This window comes from Podarcis filfolensis, assembly GCF_964270895.1.
Source record: "Podarcis filfolensis genome assembly, chromosome: 13".
NCBI lineage: Eukaryota > Metazoa > Chordata > Lepidosauria > Squamata > Lacertidae > Podarcis > Podarcis filfolensis.
This window is the reverse complement of record NC_139615.1, coordinates 20,334,803-20,356,882: the sequence shown is the minus strand read 5'-3', so window position 1 is coordinate 20,356,882 and position 22,080 is coordinate 20,334,803. Positions and strand designations below refer to the sequence as shown.

Genomic DNA, 22,080 nt, shown 5'->3' with positions numbered 1-22,080 from the left:
CCGTGGGCGACAACGTACGGGAATAGAAAGAGATGGGCTTTTCCGACCCATCCGGTTCCCTATGACTCAGCACCACCCCCAGGCCGTATTGAGAGGCATCACATGCCAGGACCAGCGGCTTCGACTCATCGTAATGAGCAAGGACGCTCCTGCTACTCAGCATTCCTCGCAAGGAGTCAAAAGCCTTCTGCTGCCCCTGCCCCCATCGCCACACATTCTTTTTCTGCAACAGTCGATGTAATGGTTCAGCTACCGAAGCTTTGTGGGGTAAGAACGAATGATAAAAGTTAATAAGTCCCAGGAATGACTGCAACTGCGTCTTGTTCTGTGGTCGTGGTGCCTCGATGATGGCCTTAATCTTAGCATCTGTGGGGTGGATGCCTGATGCATCAATTTTAAACCCCAAGAAATCCACGGTTGGCACCCCAAAACTGCATTTTTCCTTTTTCAGTTGCAACCCCACCTCCTTGAACTTGAGCAACACTGCACGGACACGCGCAACCAGTTCCTGTGGGTCTTTTCCAGCAATCAAAACATCATCAAAAAATGGCAAGACCCCCGGCAGACCTCTTAACAGGCGTTCCATGAGCCCTTGAAAAATCCCTGGGGCCACACAAACTCCAAATTGTAATCTGTTAACTCTGAACGCCCCTTTATGTGTGACAATAGTCTGTGCTTCCGCTGATTGTGGGGTTACTGGCAGCTGTTGGTAAGCTTGTGCCAGGTCAATTTTGGCGAACACCTTGCCCCCAGCCAGTTTAGCCAACAGATGTGATACGACTGGAATGGGGTATGAGTTTCCCCTGAGTGCCTTATTGATAGTACATTTGTAATCTGCACAGATCCTGACTTCCCCATTTGCTTTAAGGGGCGTGACAATTGGAGTCTCCCACTTAGCAGAGTCCACGGGTGAGAGAACTCCCTGCTTGACCAATTTATCCAGCTCTGCTTCGATCTTGGGTTGCAGTGCAAATGGCACTCGCCTTGGTTTGAGTCGGATTGGGGCCACCCCAGGGTCCAATTCGAAGTCAACTGGGGGCCCTTTATAACAACCCAGTTTTCCATTAAAGAGACCGGCAAATTCTTTGCATAATGCCTCGCTCATCTCAGGGCAGGTTTGGATTGAATTAAGCCCTGATATACTCAGTCCCAGGGCGGGGAACCAGTCAGTGCCCAGGAGACTGGGGCGACTGCCCTTCGCAATCACCAGTTTGAGTACCGCCTGTTTGTCCCGGAACTGTACTCTCACGGCACACATTCCCATGACATGGATGCGGCCCGCTGAGTATGACTGCAAGGTTGCCGGGAAGGGCTCCAGAGGGGGCAACTTACCCCTGGGAAAGAATGTCCTCGCGGTCTGGTCCGACACGATAGTGAATCCAGATCCGGAGTCCACCTCCATGTCGCACAGCTGACCCTCAGTCTTCACCTTGACGTGTGCCTTGCCCTGCGCTGGAAACTGCACAACCCTCCCGTTGATCTCCGTTACGTAGTGGCAGTCCTTTAGAACATGGTTTGCCGTGGACGGTCTGCGATGCTCCAGTCTAGTTGCTCCTGTCGCTCCCAGCGCCGCCGATCTACAGACCCTGGCGATGTGACCTGTCTTCCCGCACGTCCGGCACATAGCATCCCGGAAACGACAACTCTTCCGCTCATGGTTTCCGCCACAACCAGGGCACCTGCCTCGGTGATCTTTGTGCACTGTGCAGGCCTGACGCACTGACTCAACCCCACGGACTGGGCTTTGGCTCGGAGTAGCCTCTAGCTTGTCCATGGCATGCGCAACTTCTATCTTAGGGGCCTTGCGACTGGCATCAAGCTCCTCTCTTTCATAATTCTCCATGGCAGTGGCCTCCTTCAAGGCTGAAGCAAGGGTAACCTCTTCTTTAGCCACGATGCGTCTTCTGGCTTTCTTGCTGCTCAGACCACCGATAAACCGATCCAGGAGAGTCTCTTCCAGACATTGGAAGTCGCAGTGCTGAGCGAGCTTCCACAGTTCAGCTAGGAATGCAGATACAGACTCCCCAGCACGCTGCTGCCTCTTATGAAACTCCAACCGCCGGGCCATCTTGGTCTCAGTAGGCGCCAAATGGATTGTCAGGCAGGCAAGAATATCTTTGAGAGGTGTCTCACTTAGCTTCGCTGGAGCAAGCAATGCCTTGGCCAGCTTGAAGGTCTCAGGCCCACAGTAGCTCAGGAATGTGGCCCTTCTTTTGCTGGCATCGGTGATCCCTTGAGCCACTGCGAAGAACTCAAAGCGTTCGACGTAGTCTTCCCACGTGTGGGGCTCTGATGGCTGGAAGGGCTCCAATACCCTTGGACTCTCCATTGTCCTGTGGGCAGGGTCGTCTTCTCAGCCGGCCAGTGAGTCTTGTTCTTAGCTACAATCCGGACTCTGAGGCAGGGCTGCGTTTAACCGCTCCTCAGCATTCCGGATCCCATCCTCGTCGCCAGTTGTTGTGACGTGGGGTTTGTGATTTCAGCTCTCTTGACATAATATGCTGGAGACAGTTCTGTAGTAACGCTTCTTTATTACAGCAAACAAGACTGAGAACTGAGGAGGGGAGAGCTACATTTATAGGGACAGGGAACTAGCTAGAAAGGATACATTTTGGAGGGAACAATATCAGGCAATCACAGTCCTGCCTTTTGGAGGAAACCAAATACAGCAGCTTAAATGAACCAATAGTAGCTGTACCCTCTGGAACCAAAAGGCAGTTACTTTACCCTAATGCAAATGCAGACAACAATAATACAGATATAAAATCCTTTGACTCAATACACAACAGCTTCCACCCCCACCCCCGCAGGCGAGGACCTGAGAGAGAACCTCCGCGCACGGTGAAATATACTCAGAGTCGCCAAGTGATTTCATGCTCTTTATTCAGCTCATAGTGGTGAGGAGGAATGAATGAAAGTCCCCTCAAAGTATCTGCTTTATATACATTATTTACACAATGGGCTGCACATGATTGGCCAATTCCGGAATTCTACTGTAAGCCAATCAGGTTGTGGATTCACTTCTATCTGGAGCATGATTGGGTGGTTCCTGCCAACCAATCATACTGCTGCATTGTTCTAGGACCAATCAGACTGCTGCATTCTGAATCCTATTGTTCTAGGACCAATCAGACTGCTGCCTTTTGGATCCTATTGTTCTAGGACCAATCAGACTGCTGCAGTTTGGATCCTATTCAACTCAGTACATAACACACGGCTTTCTGGGAGGCCCCATTCCTCCCTTCCCCTCGTGCCCCTCTGCCGTGCACAGCAATGGGGGAAGAAGACTGACTGGCCTACCTCGCGGGGTGTGTGTGTGTGTGTGTGTGTGTCAGGACTACCGAGTCATCATCGCCCAGGGAGCGTTCAGCGAAGATGCTCGACGGTGTCCGCCTGGCAGCAGGCAGCGGGAATTGCGAGGAGCATGCTCGCTTGCCAGGGCTCGTGCGCCCCGTCCCGGATCCTTGCCGAGGCCGTGGGAGGCAAGGACGCGCTGGCAGAGGCCGAGGGAGACGCCACCCGGGAGACAGGGCGGGCGGTGATAAAAGGGCTCCTCGGTCTCCGACGGCACCAAGAGGTTGAGCTGGCAGGATGGCGCTGAGCGGAGTCAACCAGAGCCACGTGCAGCCCGTTTGGGCCGAGATCCCGTCCCGTTCCGCAGACATCGGCGCCCAGGCTGTGCCCAGGTAAGCCCGCCCCGTCGGGCAGGGACCCTCTCCCGGTGGCGAGGCCATGGCCCGACCCTTCTCCTCTTTACTCTCGTTTCCCGCAAGCTGACCTTCTTCTCCCCCTCCTCCCGTAGAGCCCTCACCTTGACCGATGTTCTGGACAGGTTACTCTTCAGCTTCAGCCTGAACTTAATCGGCCCCCCCCTTCGACAACCCTAGCGCCCTGCCCGCCCAGAACCTGCTGGCGGACCCGGTCAACTCCAGGGTGAGTCTCTCTCCCTCCCCGTTGGGCGGGGGCTCCCCTCCTTCGCCCCTTTCTGTCCTCTCTAACGCTCCCCGCCTTCGCCCCTCCTGCAGGTGCCGAGCCCAGACATCCAGGTGGAAATGGGCATCTTCAGCTCGGCTGCGTGCTTCGGCAACGGGCTGCTCTCCGTATAACGCTAGGCGAAAGAAGCAGCCGGCGCCCTCCGCAGAAGTGCCGCCTGGACGTGGCAGCCTCGACCACGTCCCTCCCCACCCCACCACCCCAATAAACCTGCTTTTAGCTCTTACTGCTCTCCCGGAGTCTATTTAGTCTGAACGGGGTGGGTGGGGGTGCGGGAAATAATGGAGTTGGGAAGGACACTCAGAGTCATCTAGTCCAATCCCCGGAATCAAATCGTCCCTGGCAGACGGCCATCCATCCTCTACTTAAAACCTTCCAAGGAAGGAGATTCCACCACCTCCAAGGAATGCCCCTTCCACGGGGGAATATCTCTACAGCAGGGGAGCCTGCAGGCCTGGAGGGGCCCAATATGGCAGGAAACACCATTTTGCTTCTTGAGAAGGGCTTCCTTTTAGCCGGCAATGCCCAGGACCCAGGCTGGAGGCTCATCAGAGAGGAGACAAGGATTCTCATTGGCCTCTTTTAAAATAAATAAATAAATAATTTTTTATTAATTTTTCATTAATAACATCTCAATTAAGAACATATGAAATCTTGCCATGTCATATCCAAAATAAAAAAAAAATAAAAACAATCCAATTAAACATTTCATATTGATTAATTGAATGGGGCTTCCCATTTTCTGGCTGGTCCGGAGATAGTCTTATATTTTTGTTCCTGCATTTTCTCTATTATTTCCGAATGTCTTAAAACCACACACCACCAACTTCACCACACCGGCTCTACACAGTCGTATCTTGGAAGTCGAATGGAATCCATTCCATAATCCGTTCGACTTCCAAAATGTTTGGAAACCAAAGCACAGCTTCCGATTGGCTTCAGGAAGCCCCGTCTGACGTTCGGCTTCCAAAAATAGTTTGCAAACCAGGACAGTCACTGCCAGATTTGCAACGTTTGGGAGCCAAAACGTTCGAGGAATACGCTGTTTGAAAACCAAGGTACGACTGTACATTCAAAACACTATTATAACACTTGAACAGTCATGGCCTCCGCCCAGTAATTCTTTAGTAAGTCACCCAGAGTAGCTGGAACAACCCAGTCAGTTGAAAGAGGTACAAAAATTAATTATTATGGAAATAGGAGGTAGCAATGGCAGCCATCTTGCTACCTCATAGAACCACTGCAATGGAGACAAAATGGTGGACAAAAGAGGCTAACTAACTGAATAAGAGCATCCAGTCCAACCCCCACAATGCAGGAATGCGAACATTATTTTGCTCATGTTGAACATGGGGGAAAGGAGCTGAAATGGAGAGTGGCTTGCCTGAGACTGCCTAGCAAGTTCATGACAAAAGTAAAACCTTCGTGCTGCATAATTCTGAGGGTGTTAGCTTCCCCTGTAAGGATTTGGATGTCTCTTGTATATCAGAGCAGTCTAGTACCCTGCCCACCTGCCCCTGCAGAAGGGTCTCGCTTGCCACGTCTGCCAGGGAGTCCCATGTCCCCTCTGTGTCAGAAGAACCTGCATCAGAAAAGAAACACAGTGTGGTTTGGCCAAAACTGGCTGAAGAGAACAAGGAACGATAGCAGAGGTTGCTCAGTCGCCAGAGGTGAAGTGCTGCTACTCTCATTTCGTCCTTGGAATATCAGTCAGTTAGGAGGAGCTGCATATTTGCTTGCAATGATGTCCCCTTTCAAGCAGTGGGCTCATGGCCTGAGGGAAGGGGCCTGGAACCAAGAGCCTCCCGGTCTGGGCTTAGGACCTGCCAAGCTGCCCAGATTGTTTTTTCTACCTCTTCAGCCAAGAGGGTAGTTGCTTACTGAGCCCAACTAGCGCTGCCTCCACAGAAGTGGGAGGGGCCACAAGGCTTGGGGGGAGGCCCCACACCCCTGGGGTTTGCACAACAACAGGTAAATTAAGAAAAAACCCCAAAAGGGAAGAACTCTCCCAATTGCCCAAGAACTGAGAACCCTCAATGGACACAGAGTGCAGACTGATTCTCATTGCTGGGTATGTTTTGGGGGGCGAGGTCTCTGATGCTGGTCTCGTGGAGGCCCAGCCTCCTCCAATACTTTATTGGGGACCCCAAATGGACCTCGGTCCCTAGGAATTGGGTTCTGAGGTGGCCATCACCATGATGATATTACCCAGCACCTGCAGGAGAAGCAGAGGTGGGGAACTTTAGGCTGGGAGGATTGAGCGGGTGCAAAGGAGGAAAGGAGGGAGGCCCCCTCCAGAGCCCCCCTACGGGGAGGGAGAGAGACTCCCTCAGAAGGTCATCTCCTCCTCCAGCAGGGCGCTCAGGTTGCTGAGGCCGTCCGCAATGCTGTCTTTGGGGGGGGCAGCGCTGTGAACACTTGGAATAACGTTCTGAGAGCAAGAGCTGTTTGACGGTGGAACAGACTCCCTCTGAAGGTGGTGAACTCGCCTTCCTTGGAGATTTTAAAGCAGAGGTTGGCTGGCCATCTGTCTGGGACACTTCAGCTGAGATTCCTTCATTGCTGGGGGTTGGGCTCGATGAGCCTCGGGATCCCTTCCAACTCTACCATTCTGTGATGCAAAAAAATACATATCTTAACTCCACACATGGGTCTGAACTGGCAGTGGCCAACTTGGATCGAGACCTTAAGGTGGTAGTGGAGAGCTGGATGAAAAGGCCAACCCTATGTTCTGCAGCTGTGAAAAAGGCCCATTCCATGCTGGGTGGGGGTCACTTGAAAATGCATTTTAAACAAGACTGTGGCTACCAGAATGCCATTCTACAAATCTGTGGTGCAAAAACACTTGGAATACTGTAGATCAGCGGTTCCCAATTGGTAGTCCGCTAAACTCACCTAGAGGGTCAGTATGTGGCTGGCACATACCCGTCAACAGTCTGGGACATCCTGTTTTCTTGGGGGGTGTCATGCAAAATTGTGATGCCCCAAAGTGCTCACGCCTTCTCCTCCTCCTCCCCTCCCCCAGTATGGCAAGCCTGCATAGAGCACCAGCCCCACATTACCCCCACAGCTGCCCTCCCAAGAGACTCTTCTGCAGGTGTCTTCTTGCCTGGCTTCCATGCTCAGCCTTTCGTGGACAAGGGAAGAAATGGCCTGCAAGGTCACACACGCTCCTCTTCTTTAAGCTTTTGGGTTAGCTGAACCGGGGAATTCTGCTGCCACTCACATTTCTGCCTTCTCATAGATGTGGCCTACACCCACTTTGCCACTCATAAGCGTGCACCAAAAGTGTACGTCTGTGTTTGGATAGGAATACATGGCCAGGTCCCTGCATGATGGCCTCTATTACCTCTAATAACCACTTGGTTTGGTGTGGATAGGAATGTTTGTGTAGGTGACCCACCCTGGACACCTATAATGACCACCCACTTTGGTGAACACAGGAAATGAACCCTTGGTTGCAGTCTGTGGTGAAGGTGTCAACTTATCATCCCTGGTTGCTGATCCCCTGGAGTTCCTTCCAGGACAGTCTTGAGGGCTCCCTGCTGCCTCCAACTTTGCACTCTCAACACATAGTGACTCTGAATCTGCACCTGCTCCTTAAACTTGTTACTGTACTTCTTTCAAGTATAAAACTGGAATGATTAGAGGCGCCCTCTTTGTTGGTGTTGGTGGTGTTTGTGTTCCTTGAGATCCACTGGAAGAATCTTGTTCCACCACTTGCTGTGTCCAGCACCAAATACTGAACAAAGAGGGGCATCTGTTTAATACCCAAGTGTTTGTGCAAGGCTTTCCCATAAATAGGTTTATGACAATAAACAGAGGAAGAGACTTCAAGCAACAACTTGGAACGTAAGAAGAAAGAATAATACTGACCCAATCTATAGTTCAGCCCAGCATAATTGAGCTGTAACTTCTAGGCTACTGAACTGGGGCTTAGTTCCAAACTGGACCATTTCCCCTGGAATCCTAATTAATGAATAAGTAAACAAAATTCTTCTTTCTCATTTCAGGGTTGGTAGGAAATGGTCCAGTTTGGAACTGGGCTGCAGTTTAGTAACCTAAAATATATTTCTAATAATCCAGTCTGCTTCCCACATATATTTAACCTCACCAATTAGACTGGGCTGAACTATAGATTGGGTAAGTCTTGTTCTTTCTTTTCACGTTCCAAGTTGTTGCTTGAAATCTGCTCCTTTGTTTATTTCCATAAACCTCTTCTGCCTTGCATGAACTCTTCAGTCCTGCGTATTTGTAAGTAAACTGAACTAGATTCTCAGCCCCACCGTCAATATGTTCCCCTTTTGGGTGTCTTGGAATGGGGAGAACGGACTCTGCTTTCCTGCTGCTTCGCCAATCCTGATCCCCACAAGGACCCGCCCCCCTTCTTTCTTGCCAGCCAAGTTTCCTGGGAGTCCCTTGGGGCGAGGACGTCGAGGACCAAATGCCCCCATTCAGCTGGATGGACTCATCCTTCCTCTCTCCCGCATCTGCAGTCCTGCCGGCGACTGGCCTGGCGGACAAAGGAGCGACCCATTTGGTTCGATTTGGCTCGCAGCTTCCACCCCCACCCCCGCAGGCGAGGACCTGAGAGAGAACCTCCGCGCACGGCTTTCTGGGAGGCCCCATTCCTCCCTTCCCCTCGTGCCCCTCTGCCGTGCACAGCAATGGGGGAAGAAGACTGACTGGCCTACCTCGCGGGGCGTGTGTGTGTGTGTGTGTGTGTGTGTGTGTGTGTGTCAGGACTACCGAGTCATCATCGCCCAGGGAGCCTTCAGCGAAGATGCTCGACGGTGTCCGCCTGGCAGCAGGCAGCGGGAATTGCGAGGAGCATGCTCGCTTGCCAGGGCTCGTGCGCCCCGTCCCGGATCCTTGCCGAGGCCGTGGGAGGCAAGGACGCGCTGGCAGAGGCCGAGGGAGACGCCACCCGGGAGACAGGGCGGGCGGTGATAAAAGGGCTGCCCCTGCTCCGACGGCACCAAGAGGTTGAGCTGGCAGGATGGCGCTGAGCGGAGTCAACCAGAGCCACGTGCAGCCCGTTTGGGCCGAGATCCCGTCCCGTTCCGCAGACATCGGCGCCCAGGCTGTGCCCAGGTAAGCCCGCCCCGTCGGGCAGAGACCCTCTCCCGATGGCGAGGCCACGGCCCGACCCTTCTCCTCTTTACTCTCGTTTCCCGCAAGCTGACCTTCTTCTCCCCCTCCTCCCGTAGCATCGGCCCCTTACAGCAGGTGTGGGAGAAGATCATCTCCCAGTTAGGCTGCCGCCTCGAAATGGATGACGGCGAGGGCGACCGCAGCAACCCGAGCGCCCTGCCCGCCCAGAACCTGCTCGCGGACCCCGTCAACTCCAGGGTGAGTCTCTCTCCCTCCCCGTTGGGCGGGGGCTCCCCTCCTTCACCCCTTTCTGTCCTCTCTAACGCTCCCCGCCTTCGCCCCTCCTGCAGGTGCCGAGCCCAGACATCCAGGTGGAAATGGGCATCTTCAGCTCGGCTGCGTGCTTCGGCAACGGGCTGCTCTCCGTATAACGCTAGGCGAAAGAAGCAGCCGGCGCCCTCCGCAGAAGTGCCGCCTGGACGTGGCAGCCTCGACCACGTCCCTCCCCACCCCACCACCCCAATAAACCTGCTTTTAGCTCTCACTGCTCTCCTGGAGTGTATTTAGGCTGAACGGGGTGGGGGTGCGGGGAAATAATGGAGTTGGGAAGGACACTCAGAGTCATCTAGTCCACCCCCCGGAATCGTCCCTGGCAGACGGCCATCCATCCTCTGCTTAAAACCTTCCAAGGAAGGAGAGTCCACCACCTCCCGGGAGTGTCCCTTCCAGGGGAGAATATCTCTACAGCAGGGGAGCCTGGAGGGGCCCAAGATGGCAGGAAACGCCATTTTGCTTCTTGAGAAGGGCTTCCTTTGAGCCGGCAATGCCCAGGACCCAGGCTGGAGGCTCATCAGAGAGGAGACAAGGGTTCTCATTGGCCTCTTTTAAAATAAATAAATAAATAAATAATTTTTTATTGATTTTTCATTAATAACATCTCAATTAAGAACATATGAAATCTTGCCATGTCTTATCCAAAATAAAAAAAATAAAAACAATCCAATTAAACATTTCATATTGATTAATTGAATGGGGCTTCCCATTTTCTGGCTGGTCCGGAGATAGTCTTATATTTTTGTTCCTGCATTTTCTCTATTATTTCCAAATGTCTTAAAACCACACACCACCAACTTCACCACACCGGCTCTACACAGTCGTATCTTGGAAGTCGAATGGAATCCATTCCATAATCCGTTCGACTTCCAAAATGTTTGGAAACCAAAGCACAGCTTCCGATTGGCTTCAGGAAGCCCCGTCTGACATTCGGCTTCCAAAAATAGTTAGTAAACCAGGACAGTCACTGCCAGATTTGCAACGTTTGGGAGCCAAAACGTTCGAGGAATAAGCTGTTTGAAAACCAAGGTACGACTGTACATTCAAAACACTATTATAACACTTGAACAGTCATGACCTCCGCCCAGTAATTCTTTAGTAAGTCACCCAGAGTAGCTGGAACAACCCAGTCAGTTGAAAGAGGTACAAAAATTAATTATTATGGAAATAGGAGGTAGCAATGGCAGCCATCTTGCTACCTCATAGAACCACTGCAATGGAGACAAAATGGTGGACAAAAGAGGCTAACTAACTGAATAAGAGCATCCAGTCCAACCCCCACAATGCAGGAATGCGAACATTATTTTGCTCATGTTGAACATGGGGGAAAGGAGCTGAAATGGAGAGTGGCTTGCCTGAGACTGCCTAGCAAGTTCATGACAAAAGTAAAACCTTCGTGCTGCATAATTCTGAGGGTGTTAGCTTCCCCTGTAAGGATTTGGATGTCTCTTGTATATCAGAGCAGTCTAGTACCCTGCCCACCTGCCCCTGCAGAAGGGTCTCGCTTGCCACGTCTGCCAGGGAGTCCCATGTCCCCTCTGTGTCAGAAGAACCTGCATCAGAAAAGAAACACAGTGTGGTTTGGCCAAAACTGGCTGAAGAGAACAAGGAACGATATCAGAGGTTGCTCAGTCGCCAGAGGTGAAGTGCTGCTACTCTCATTTCGTCCTTGGAATATCAGTCAGTTAGGAGGAGCTGCATATTTGCTTGCAATGATGTCCCCTTTCAAGCAGTGGGCTCATGGCCTGAGGGAAGGGGCCTGGAACCAAGAGCCTCCCTGTCTGGGCTTAGGACCTGCCAAGCTGCCCAGATTGTTTTTTCTACCTCTTCAGCCAAGAGGGTAGTTGCTTACTGAGCCCAACTAGCGCTGCCTACACAGAAGTGGGAGGGGCCACAAGGCTTGGGGGAGGCCCCACACCCCTGGGGTTTGCACAACAACAGGGAAGTTAAGAAAAAAACCCAAAGGGGAAGAACTGAGAACCCTCAATGCCCAAGAACTGAGAACCCTCAATGGACACAGAGTGCAGACTGATTCTCATTGCTGGGTATGTTTTGGGGGGCGAGGTCTCTGATGCTGGTCTTGTGGAGGCCCAGCCTCCTCAAATACTTTATTGTGGATCCCAAATGGACCTCGGTCCCTAGGAATTGGGTTCTGAGGTGGCCATCACCATGATGATATTACCCAGCACCTGCAGGAGACCTGTGCCCCTTAAGCCCGTCCCGTCGGGCAGGGACACACTCACGCGGGCGAAGCCGCTGTTCTGACCCTTCTCCTCTTTACTCTCATCTCCTGCAGGCTATTAGCCGTGCACCCCACCTCCCACACCTGCTTCTCCCTTCCTACTGTAGCACCTAGAATCATAGAATCATAGAATCATAGAATCATAGAGTTGGAAGAGACCACAAGGGCCATCGAGTCCAACCCCCTGCCAAGCAGGAAACACCATCAGAGCACTCCTGACATATGGTTGTCAAGCCTCTGCTTAAAGACCTCCCTCTTAACAAACTCCCAGCCATCATGAACTCCCTTTCCTTTTAGTATTACTGTCCATGGGATCTCACCAAGCACTTTCCTAAGTTTTATGAAGTCGGCTTTCTTAAAGTCGAGAAATTGAATCCTAGTATGCTTGGCTGCTCCTTTCCGCTGTATAGTAAACTTCAGAAGAGCATGATCACTCGCGCCTAATGATCCTTCCACTTCTACCCCACTAACCAGGTCATCAGCATTGGTTAGGACCAGATCTAAAATGGCTGTTCCTCTTGTTGCTTCTCCCACTTTCTGGACAATGAAGTTGTCTGCAAGGCCAGTGAGGAATCTGTTTGACCTTATGCTCTTGGCTGAGTTTGACATCCAACAAATATCCGGGTAATTGAAGTCCCCCATTACTACTATCTCCCTTCCTTTTGCATGCTTGGCCATCTGTTCCAGGAAGGCATCATCTATGTCCTCCGTTTGGCTTGGGGATCTATAGTAAACTCCCACAATGATGTCACTGTTATTCTTCTCTCCCTTAATTTTGACCCAAATGCTCTCACTTTGGCTTTGAGGTTCTAAATGTTGGATCTCTTCACAGGTACACATCCCTGACATATAACGCCACTCCTCCTCCTTTCTTGTCTGGTCTGTTTCTCTGAAATAGATTGTATCCCTCCATTATTACATCCAATCGTGGGACTGATGTAACCTCTCCGGCTACATCAGCCTGCAGGGAAAGAAACTACTTTGGTTTATCCACAAGGACGCCAGACTCCTCGTGGACAACATTGTCGACACCCTCGAGGACCTGAGCGTCCTTGCCCTTCCAGAACCTGCTCGTGGACCCCATCAACTTCCAAGTGAGTCTGGGGGGAGGGAGCTGCGGGGGCACGTTCCTCCTTACTTTCCTCCACTCTTACTCTTACCAGGGGTCAGGAGACTTTTCCAGCAGGGGGTTGGTCCACTGTCCCTCAGACCTTGTGGGGGGGCCTTAGTTTGCCTACCCATGTCTTAGACTCTCACTCTTCTGGCTCTTAGCCAGCACATGACTCAACCTTCACACAGGATGGAGCCCGCAAGCAGAAAGTCTGAGATGTAGCTCAGACTTCTTTTCACTGTAACCACAAGATAAAGCCTGCCTTCAGATTACTGCTGTGAACTGAATGTGAGTTTAAAAAATAAATCTTACTTTTAAAGAAGACTGTGTTGTGTCGTCATTATATTAAGAGGGAAGTAAAGGGGAAACTTACCGAGAACCATTCAGACTGGCCAAGCCAGACTGGATTGCTTAATTAAAGGATTCTAATGAAGCATCAACTTACTTCCAGTCAGATGCAAAAGGAATGTGCTCTGCTGTTTATTCACTAGCATGAGTGAGAAGGGATATCAAAACAATATATCCCCTCCTGCCTTCCTTAACATTCCCACACCTCCTTCCCTTCTTTGCTGCTTCTGCTTTGCTGCCTAACTCTCCTTGCTTCCACCACTCTCTCACAGATGCTGAGCCAAAGCATGCAGACGGCCTCATCGCTGTCCGGTGCTGACCTCGAAGTACCTCTAGACCGCAGAAGCAACCAGCGCCCACTGCAGAGGAGCCGTCTTCATGCTGCCCCCTTGAATCCCCAATGCCCCCCCACAACAATCCGGCTTTTAGCTCTCTCACTGCTCTCCTGGAGTCTCCTTGGGCTGAGCTGATCCGGGGGTGGCAGGGAATCATGGAGTTGTAGAGTGGGAAGGGACCCCCAGAGTCATCTACTCCAACCCCCGGCAATGCAGGAATCTCAACTAAAACTTCTCTGCTTAAAAACCTCCCAGAATAACTGATCTGTAGAAAAGACTCTACCAGCTGAAAACAGAAACAATGCATGAACTTTTGTAACCCAAGTAAATCTTTTAATAAAATCTATTTATTTATTTTTTAAGAAAAAGATACCTGTGGCCATGATCTTCGTTGTTTTTTTATGTTGAACTTCAAACCATATTTTGCGCTCTCCTCTTTCACCCTCATTAAAAGGTTCTTTAATTCCTCCTCACTTTCCGCCTTACAGCAGAGGGGCCTAGGCTCGTCCCCAGGCCTAGGACTTCTCACTGCTGTGAATTCGCTGGTGCTGCACGAGCGAGCGTTTATTGGCACACCTTCGCCCGCACTCAGCGCAGTGGTGGGGCCTGTCCCCCAAGTGTGTCCTCTGGTGCTTGGTGAGGTGAGAGGAGTCGACAAACTGCTTCCCGCACTGAGGACACGCATACGGCTTCTCTCCTGAGTGGATCCTCCGGTGCACCGTCAAATGCCCGCGCTGGCCAAAGCGCTTCCCGCACTCAGCGCAGTGGTGCCGCTTCTCCCCCGTGTGGGTCCTCTGGTGGACGGCCAGCGCCGACGGCCAACGAAACCCTTTCCCACACTGGGAACACAGGTACGCGCTGTCCCTGCTGGCGGCGCCCAGGTGTGCTGGGAGCCCCTCAGCTCCCACAAGCCTCTCTCCATACTCTTCATTTCTGGCCGGTGCAGGGACGGGAGAGAATCCGAACGCCGCTCCACAGCTACCAGCTGCCGGAGAGAAAAGAAGACTGAAGGCCTGAAGCTGGCAGGAGGAAGGCTCTAAACGATACAGCCGAGTATTTGCAGCCAGCCAACCCTGAGTGGGGTGTAAATGCACTAATGAATAAAAAGAAAATAAATGTTTAATGTAAGGAACAGCTGGTGCCCATTTGGACCGGCAAGGCAGAAAGTAGGGAGCCCAATAGCAGGTAGCGTCAAAGACAATGACTGGCCAAGTCAATTAATTCTCGTTTTTTTCCTCCCACATTCACACCCTACATCCAGTGGCGTAGCGTGGGTTGTCACCACCCGGGGCAATGCAAGTAATTTGCACCCCCTAACCCGTGGATTTGCGCCCCCTAACCCGTGGATTTGCGCCCCCTAACCCTAACCCCCAGATGTTGCGCCCGGTGCGGCCGGCCCCCCCTGCACCCCCCACGCTACGCCACTGCCTACATCTCAAGCGCAGTGATTCCCTTTTAAATGGGCATGCCTTGCCATAAATAATTATGGGAAGGGCAGTTTATTCAGGGTGCTAAGAGGTGTTGGGAAACCATTCTATTCCCTTCGCAATACTCTCAATTCCCAGAGTGGTTTAATAGTCAATCCCTCTTCGCAGGGAATTGTAGCTCTCTAATTGTAGCTTGGGGATGTTTTCTTCCCCAAAAAGTTTTTGATTTGCGTTTCTACTGAAATGAGGCTGCATCTTAATGTTGTATTTTAATCTTGTTTTTAAGTTGTATTTTAATCAATTGTTTTTATATCTGGTGTTAGCCGCCCTGAGCCCAGTCTTGGCTGGGGAGGGCAGGGTATAAATAAAATTTATTATTATAAAGGGGAATAGAGGAGAGAGAATGAGTGTGACTGGCACAAGGTCACCCTGTAAGCTTTATGGCTGCATCTGGATCTGAACCTGGGTCTCCCAGGTCCTAATCCAACACTAACCCTACTGGCTTTCTTATAGCAACTCTGTAAAAATCATAGAAACATAGAATTGGAAAGGGTTCCAAGGGTCATCTAGTCCACACACACACACCCCGCCGCCATGCAGGAATCTCAACATTATTTGGCCTGTGTTGAGCATGGGGGAAAGGATCTGAAACGGAGAGTGGCTTTTGCTTAAGACTGCCTAGCAAGTTCATGACAAAGGTAAAACTTTGTGCTGCATAATTCTCAAGCCGTTAGCCTCCCCTGTAATGATTTGGATGTCTCCTGTATATAACAGCAGTCTAGTACCCTGCCCACCTGCTCTTGCAGAAGGATCTTGCTTCCCACATTTGCCACGGCCCCCTTCGTCTGCCAGTGAGTCCCATGTTGCCTCTGTGTCAGAGGAACCTGCATCAGAAAAGAAACACAGTGTGGTTTGGCCAAAACTGGCTGAAGAGAACAAGGAATGATATCAGCCCTGGCCTGAAAACCAGGAAGTGGAACTCCAATAAGGGACATCACATGAACTGGAACATAGTACTGCTGTTTCCAAGACATGGCGGAAACAGCTGGTATGGATGGCCCCATAAAAAATTCTGTGAACAGGGTTGCTGCACACTAATTTTACAGAACTGGGGAGAGCTCAAGGGGAGAGCTGGAGGCAAATGTAGGGGTAGTTCTAGGTTTTGTGGGGGGGGCACACCAATCACATGCTACTTAACACTTAGAACAATACTCTAAGTTAAACTCAACACTCTAAGTTAAAACAACAGTACAAGCTATGTGCCCGTGAAGACGGCAACGCCTATGTAAACTTGAATTTCAAAAATGCAGCAACTACTCACCCAGAGAGCTGGCATCTCCTCCACCACCTGTCTGCTTGGCCTTCCTGAGGAGGTTCTGCCTGGTGTCTGACGGAGCCAGCTCTGCCCTTGGGGAACTCACGAGGGTGTCCTCGAATGGCCCTGACACCTGAAATTGCAGGGAAGGTCCCGCTCAATGCAGGAACAGGGCTGGTAGGAATGAGCATTCGATATCCTGGCACAAACTCCCTGGAACAGCTTGGGGGGGGGGAGCAAAGGACTTCACTGGGTTTGAGACAGAACTGGGGACTCTCACAAGTCAGCGTGATTTGATGTCATAATGTCAGGATGCCAGCCAGCAATAAATCATACAAATTATAAGCTCAGGGAAGCCAGGCCTAGTGAGCACAGCAACTCTTCTGAGTAGGTTTTGCTTCTACTCATAAGATGCCAAAATCTCCTTCTCTCTGGGTCCTTCCCAAGCAACCTGAGACTCCGCTGGCACGCCTGTCTCTGCTCCTCCCTCTTCATAACCCCTTCTGGTGCTGGGATACCAGAGGGGAAGGGAACTGGTCACAGCAGGAGGGGAAGACCCCCTGACTTCTTTATCGCTGCCTCCCTCCTCTCTTGCTTTTGCTTCTAGACTTCTCTCTGCCACAGATTCTCCCCACTCACTAAACCCTGTTACCTCTTCAGCTTCTGACACTGCCTCCTCCCAGCCTGTTCCTCTTCTCCCTCTGATCTCCAATCGTCATCCCAACACTAGTCCCCTGGCTCTGAGCCTTCTTTCCTTGGGGGTTCCCAACTAGTGACTCCCACCCCTCCTCTGTATCCAGCCAGTCCATGACACGGAGCCTCAGCTGGGACTCCTTACAGTCAGGATTTTTCACTTTTACCATCACAAGGGGTAAGCTGAAAAAGGGGAACCAGTGGTCCTCCAGACAATGTTAGACTCCAGCTCCCATCAGCCCCAGCTGGCATGGCCAGTAGTCAGGGATGATGGGAGCCAGAGTCCATCAACATCTGGGGGGCAGCAGGTTCCCCACTCCTGATCTCCTAATTCTCTTCCCTGCCTTTTGTGTCCTGTCTGTTTAGATTTTATGTCTTTGGACACGGACATTCTTTGCTTCTAACTTTGGGCAAAGCACTTACATCGTTCTCCATACAGCTAAAGTCTATACAAATTAAATATATTATTCCAAGCCTTCGTGCACCAGATTTTCACAGCTCATAAAGCAGCTTTGACCATCTTTGCCTTTATGAAGACATTTTACATGAGAAGGATTTTATTAGATGGTGATCAGGAGGAGAGAGGTGCTTTGTCTCCCCTCGCATAAGCACCTAAGGAAAACTTCCCACATGGTTAGACCAACTTGGGACCCCAGGGATCAAGAAGGAACTGCAGGATCCTCTCACCTGGAGTACCTGCCTCTCAGCCTCCTGCTGCCTTGCCAACAAATTCTCAGCCAGGTTCACCGCCTGGGCACAGGTTTCTGGGACTTGCTCCCAAACTTGGCTCCGGACCTCCTCTGGCAAGATGGTCAGGAATTGCTCCAGGATCAGCAGCTCCAGGATCTGCTCTTTGGTTCGGCTCTCCGGCCTCAGCCAACGATGGCACAGCTCCCAGAGCCGCCGGCAAGCATCCCTCGGCCCCCTTGACTCCTGGTACTGGAACTGCCGGAAGTGCCTCCTCCGCTTCTCCGACGCCACGGGTTCCCTCTTCAAGATGGCTGCCTTCACTTTCCCATAGTCCCTTCTGTCACTAGTGTCCAAACTGAGGTAAGCCTCTTGGGCCTCCCCGCCCAAGGCTGGCAAAAGCCGGGCCACCAACTCTTCCCTCGGCCACCGGCAGGCGTAGGCCACGTGCTCAAAGGAAGCGAAAAGCGCCAGGATGTCATCCCAAGGTTCAGCCTCGGTGGGCCTTGCTCTCCCCCATCCAAAAGAAAGGGGATGTTCTGTCTCTGGGCCTTGGACCTCCCAGCGCTGGATCCTTCCTGCATCTGGCTCCTCCTTGACCAGTGGAGACACCTTCCATTGCAAGAGCTTCCTGGCACGAAGGACACAAGAAGCCTGTCCTGCTTTTTCTAGGGCTTGTCCCATTCTGAGGGCTGCTGGTGCTTGCTCTTCCATTTTAACGCCTTGCAGGCTCAGTGGCGCTTGGGTCACAGCTCCCAGGTCTGCCTCAGCCCCCTCCTCTGTGGCCATCTTCCCTCTCATGGTACCACCTTCACACTCTCTTCAAACCTGCATTCTTGCTCCCCAAAACTCCCTTTCTCACATCCATCAGTGACTACATGAGGCGATTTGAGGCAGCCGTGGAAGAATCGTAACAGCAACATCGTTTAAATAGACATCAGATCAGCCAATTACAAATTATTTTGTACGATAACAAGTGTGAACGAATCAGGCAGCAGATTTTTTTTCTTTTTTAAAAAATCATTTTTTTAAGGCAAGGACTTACAAACAGCATGTGTGCTGGCAGGCAACCATCTCAGGAAAGACATTTTCCTTTTTGGTCTTACGTAGCAGGGTACGTCTCTTTAAGATAGCGCCTGTGTGTGTGCATTACTGAAAAATGAAGAGCAAAATAGTTTTTTCCTCCAGGGCTGTTGTTTTATGAAGGTGCGGATTCGATCAATTAAAACAGCTATGATGGAGCAACTAGCATTTCTTGAATCAAGTGAGTGCCCTAATTAGGATATGATAATCTGCAGAGTAATGTGACATCTCTGAGCGATGAGAACCAACTGTGCCTGAAATGATGAGATATGGTTAAAAAAAGAAATATTGGTATAGATTAGGGAGAGGCTAGTGAACCAGTGCTGGCCCTCTCTCAACATTCTCAAACTATGCTTTTAAATGAAACCTGTTTAATCTCAGGGTTCCCACCCAAGGGTCTTTTGGTATTGTAGTTCTTGGAAGGAATCAGAGGCTTCTAATAATGTCCTCATCACTCTTTGCATAACCAGTACTTTTCAGAGTTGTTTGGGGGAATCCAGGGCATTTAACCTGGCTTCAAACTGTTTCCAAAAATGGCTCAGGCAAGGGATGGGGTATTTATGAGTCCAGAACTGACTCAGGACTGCACTCAGTTCTGTCCATGGTAGAGATATCCAAGGGGTGTCTGTTTATTATCTAGCTGATAAAAGGTCTGTTCTCCTGCCCATTTGTATGCATGAATTGCACAACTTTTCTGAAAGCAAAGCACATTCCTTTCAGCTGCACAGGTTGGAAACTCAAGCAGCTAAAGGAGATTTTGGTCTGCGGGGGCGGGCGGGTGGGATGGTGGAGGGTAACAATCTTGATTAGAAAGCATGTATGGTTGGGAAATTAATAATCGCAGGGGTAGCTGCTAAGCACCCCTTGATATTTATGCATTTACATCTATTTCCCTTTTCTCTCTCTAGCTAAAGCACCCTATGGGTGCTGCGTTCTCCATCTTCCCGGGACCTCTTTTTAACTCACCCCCAGGACTGCCTCGCCTCCACCACAAGCTCCTGATTCTCCTGCTGAAACACTGCCCCCCTCCCACCTCCATCTCCAGAGAGGCGGAGCAGGAAGGTTCCTCTCCGAAGCCCCTCTCGCGCTCCCCTGCTCTATCATATTAACCCTTGGAAAATCTCATTCGTCGCCACGTTATCGATAGAAAAGAGAAACCGGATCGGCGTCGCAGCAAAGCTGGCTCAAATCATCTAACTTTTCACGCTCTTTCCATACAATAAAACAAAAGAGGGGGGTGGGGGACAGATCTGCCGTTTAAGAATTGAAAGCAGGTTCAAAAATCCAGCCCAGGCTAAGCCAACGCCTTTGTATGCGCGATAACCTGGCTCTTCGGCGCAGTAGCATGGGTTTATGTGCGTGCACGGGAGTGCCCGTTCACACGTTACGTTAGGGTGTTCATGCCCCGAAGACCACAATTTTCTCCCAAGCACATTAAATCCAGGCCGAATGTCAGAATGAGCCCAGGAATGCCGTGCGGATGCAACCATAATTCCCGTACAGCAGCCCTAAATTATAACAGAATAACGAGGAATGCCAGTGGTGGCTAGTGCCCATCGGGAATGGGAGGGAGGAAGAAGGAAAAGTCAATAGTAGTTGGCTGTAGAGCCGATGGCTGGCAAATCACCACAGTAATTGTAGTGTAGTTCCCACCCTCCTCCTCCTCCTCCTCCTCCTCCCTGCTGAGTAGTTCTGCAGGGACTAAGGAGGAAGAAACTGGCAGGCAGTGCCACCCTCTGGGCAAGAGGGAAGTGAGAGGGTGGCAGGTGGTGGTTGGCTGAGGGCAGGCTGAGGTTAAGGGGGGGTGAATGCCATTCACCCCAATGGACCAGCCCCTCTGCTGAAATCCCAATGCTCTTTCCTGAAGGATCTATTACATGGCTGTTCCCTGGGAAGAGGGGCTGACTGTTAATCCACTCTGGAAATTGTAGAGTGGATAGTAGAAGTGGCAGTAGGAGTGTAGTAGTAGTACTAGTGTACTAGCAGTGGTAGTGGCAGTAGTAGTACAGTAGTGCTAGTAGTAGCAGTTGCAGTAGTAGTAATGGTGTAGTAGTAGTAGTTGTGTAGTGTAGTAGTAGTAAAGGTAAAGGTACCCCTGACCGTTAGGTCCAGTCACGGATGACTCTGAGGTTGCGGCGCTCATCTCGCTCTATAGGCCAAGGGAGCCGGAATTTTGTCCGCAGACAGCTTCCGGGTCATGTGGCCAGCATGACTAAGCCGTTTCTGGCGAACCAGAGCAGTGCACAGAAACGCTGTTTACCTTCCCGCTGGAGCGGTACCTATTTATCTACTTGCACTTGACGTGCTTTCGAAATGCTAGGTTGGCAGGAGCTGGGACCGAACAACAGGAGCTCACTCTGTCGCGGGGATTCGAACCGGGACCTTCTGATCGGCAAGCCCTAGGCTCTGTGGTTTGGACCACAGCGCCACCCATGTGTCCCTAGTAGTAGTAATAGTAATAATAATAATCTAGACTCCTCATGAAAACTGATTTAACACTGGTTTAGCTATCACAGCTTCCTTAAAATCAACCTGGGAACTGTTGCTCAATGAGAGTACTGAATGCCTGAGAATTGTAGGAATGGGGCAGAAATTAGATTTAGCTTGCCTTTTAATGAAAAGCTACCTAACTGGCACTTCTTGGACCAATACGCAAACCAAAATACAGCTGCCCTTTGAAACTGTGTGATGCAATTCGCCAGCCAAACTGTGTGTGCAAAAATGCTTATGTTGAGGGAAATGCACATAAAATGCATATATTAATTAAAATAACAGACAAATATGTGTTATTAAGGGGGAATTGCGCTCTGTGTGTGTGTGTGTGTGTGTGTGTGCCAAAACCACATACAAAAATATGCTAATTAGGAGAAATCCATCCTAAAAATGCTGATAAATTTTCATGAGTTTGGGTTTTTTTAATTGCTAATTGTTGCAGAAATGTGGGGATTTGAATTTGAGACTGGGAAAATGAGAAACAGAGAAACCAGAACTGACAGGTTCACTCATCCATATATGGGAGCCATGACATTTAAATCAGTATGAATGTGGCTTAAGTGTGTTGAGAGGGCTCCTCCATAATACACCTTTATTGAGCATTCATCATAATTCATGTGGGGCATTTATACATCATCCCATACTTTTCAGTTCATTTCCGGTCACTTTCCTAATTGCAAAAAAAAATCAAGTTTTCAAGGAAAAAAGAGATTATATGACATATTTGCATAGTGCTAACTAGCATTAATATCATTTATTTATTTTATTAACTTTCATTTGTTTCCCTTTAAAAAAGCCTTGTTTGAAGTTGGTGCCAGCCTGACAGTTTTGCTTGTTTTGAATGTACAAGTCCTGTTCATTTTATTTTGTAAGAAACAAAAATCTGCCCTTATTCCCTTATGGGGAACACAAGAGCTCTTATAAAG

The 22,080-nt window shown here is 50.4% G+C and overlaps 1 protein-coding gene across 6 annotated transcripts; it reads right to left on the bottom strand.

Moving 5' to 3' along the window:
- Positions 1-13,945: 13,945 nt before the first annotated feature.
- On the bottom strand, positions 13,946-19,859 carry LOC310746495 (zinc finger and SCAN domain-containing protein 23-like). Of its 6 annotated transcripts, none has more exons than XM_083580298.1 (5): positions 19,628-19,859; positions 17,579-18,915; positions 16,205-16,331; positions 15,678-15,767; positions 13,952-14,549 (listed from the first exon to the last, which is right to left on the bottom strand). In XM_083580298.1, the coding sequence occupies exons 2-5, from the start codon at positions 18,377-18,379 to the stop codon at positions 13,972-13,974; spliced, it is 1,596 nt and encodes a 531-aa protein (XP_083436424.1). In that variant the 5' UTR covers positions 18,380-18,915; positions 19,628-19,859; the 3' UTR covers positions 13,952-13,971. The 6 variants fall into 6 exon arrangements, with proteins under 6 accessions (XP_083436426.1, XP_083436429.1, XP_083436428.1 ...); XM_083580301.1 differs by having other exon boundaries at positions 13,952-14,441; positions 19,628-19,857; XM_083580300.1 differs by lacking the exon at positions 15,678-15,767 and having other exon boundaries at positions 13,946-14,549.
- Positions 19,860-22,080: the final 2,221 nt, after the last annotated feature.

Excerpts from the sequence above, each read along its gene's own strand:
- LOC310746495 (XM_083580298.1), bottom strand. The coding sequence starts at position 18,379 with ATGAGAGGGAAGATGGCCACAGAGGAGGGGGCTGAGGCAGACCTGGGA. Across the intron at positions 16,332-17,578 it reads CTGAGAGGCAGGTACTCCAG|GTGTCAGGGCCATTCGAGGA; the intron begins GTGAGAGGATCC and ends CTGCAATTTCAG. Across the intron at positions 14,550-15,677 it reads AGATCCTTCTGCAAGAGCAG|TGCATTTACACCCCACTCAG; the intron begins GTGGGCAGGGTA and ends TTTATTCATTAG.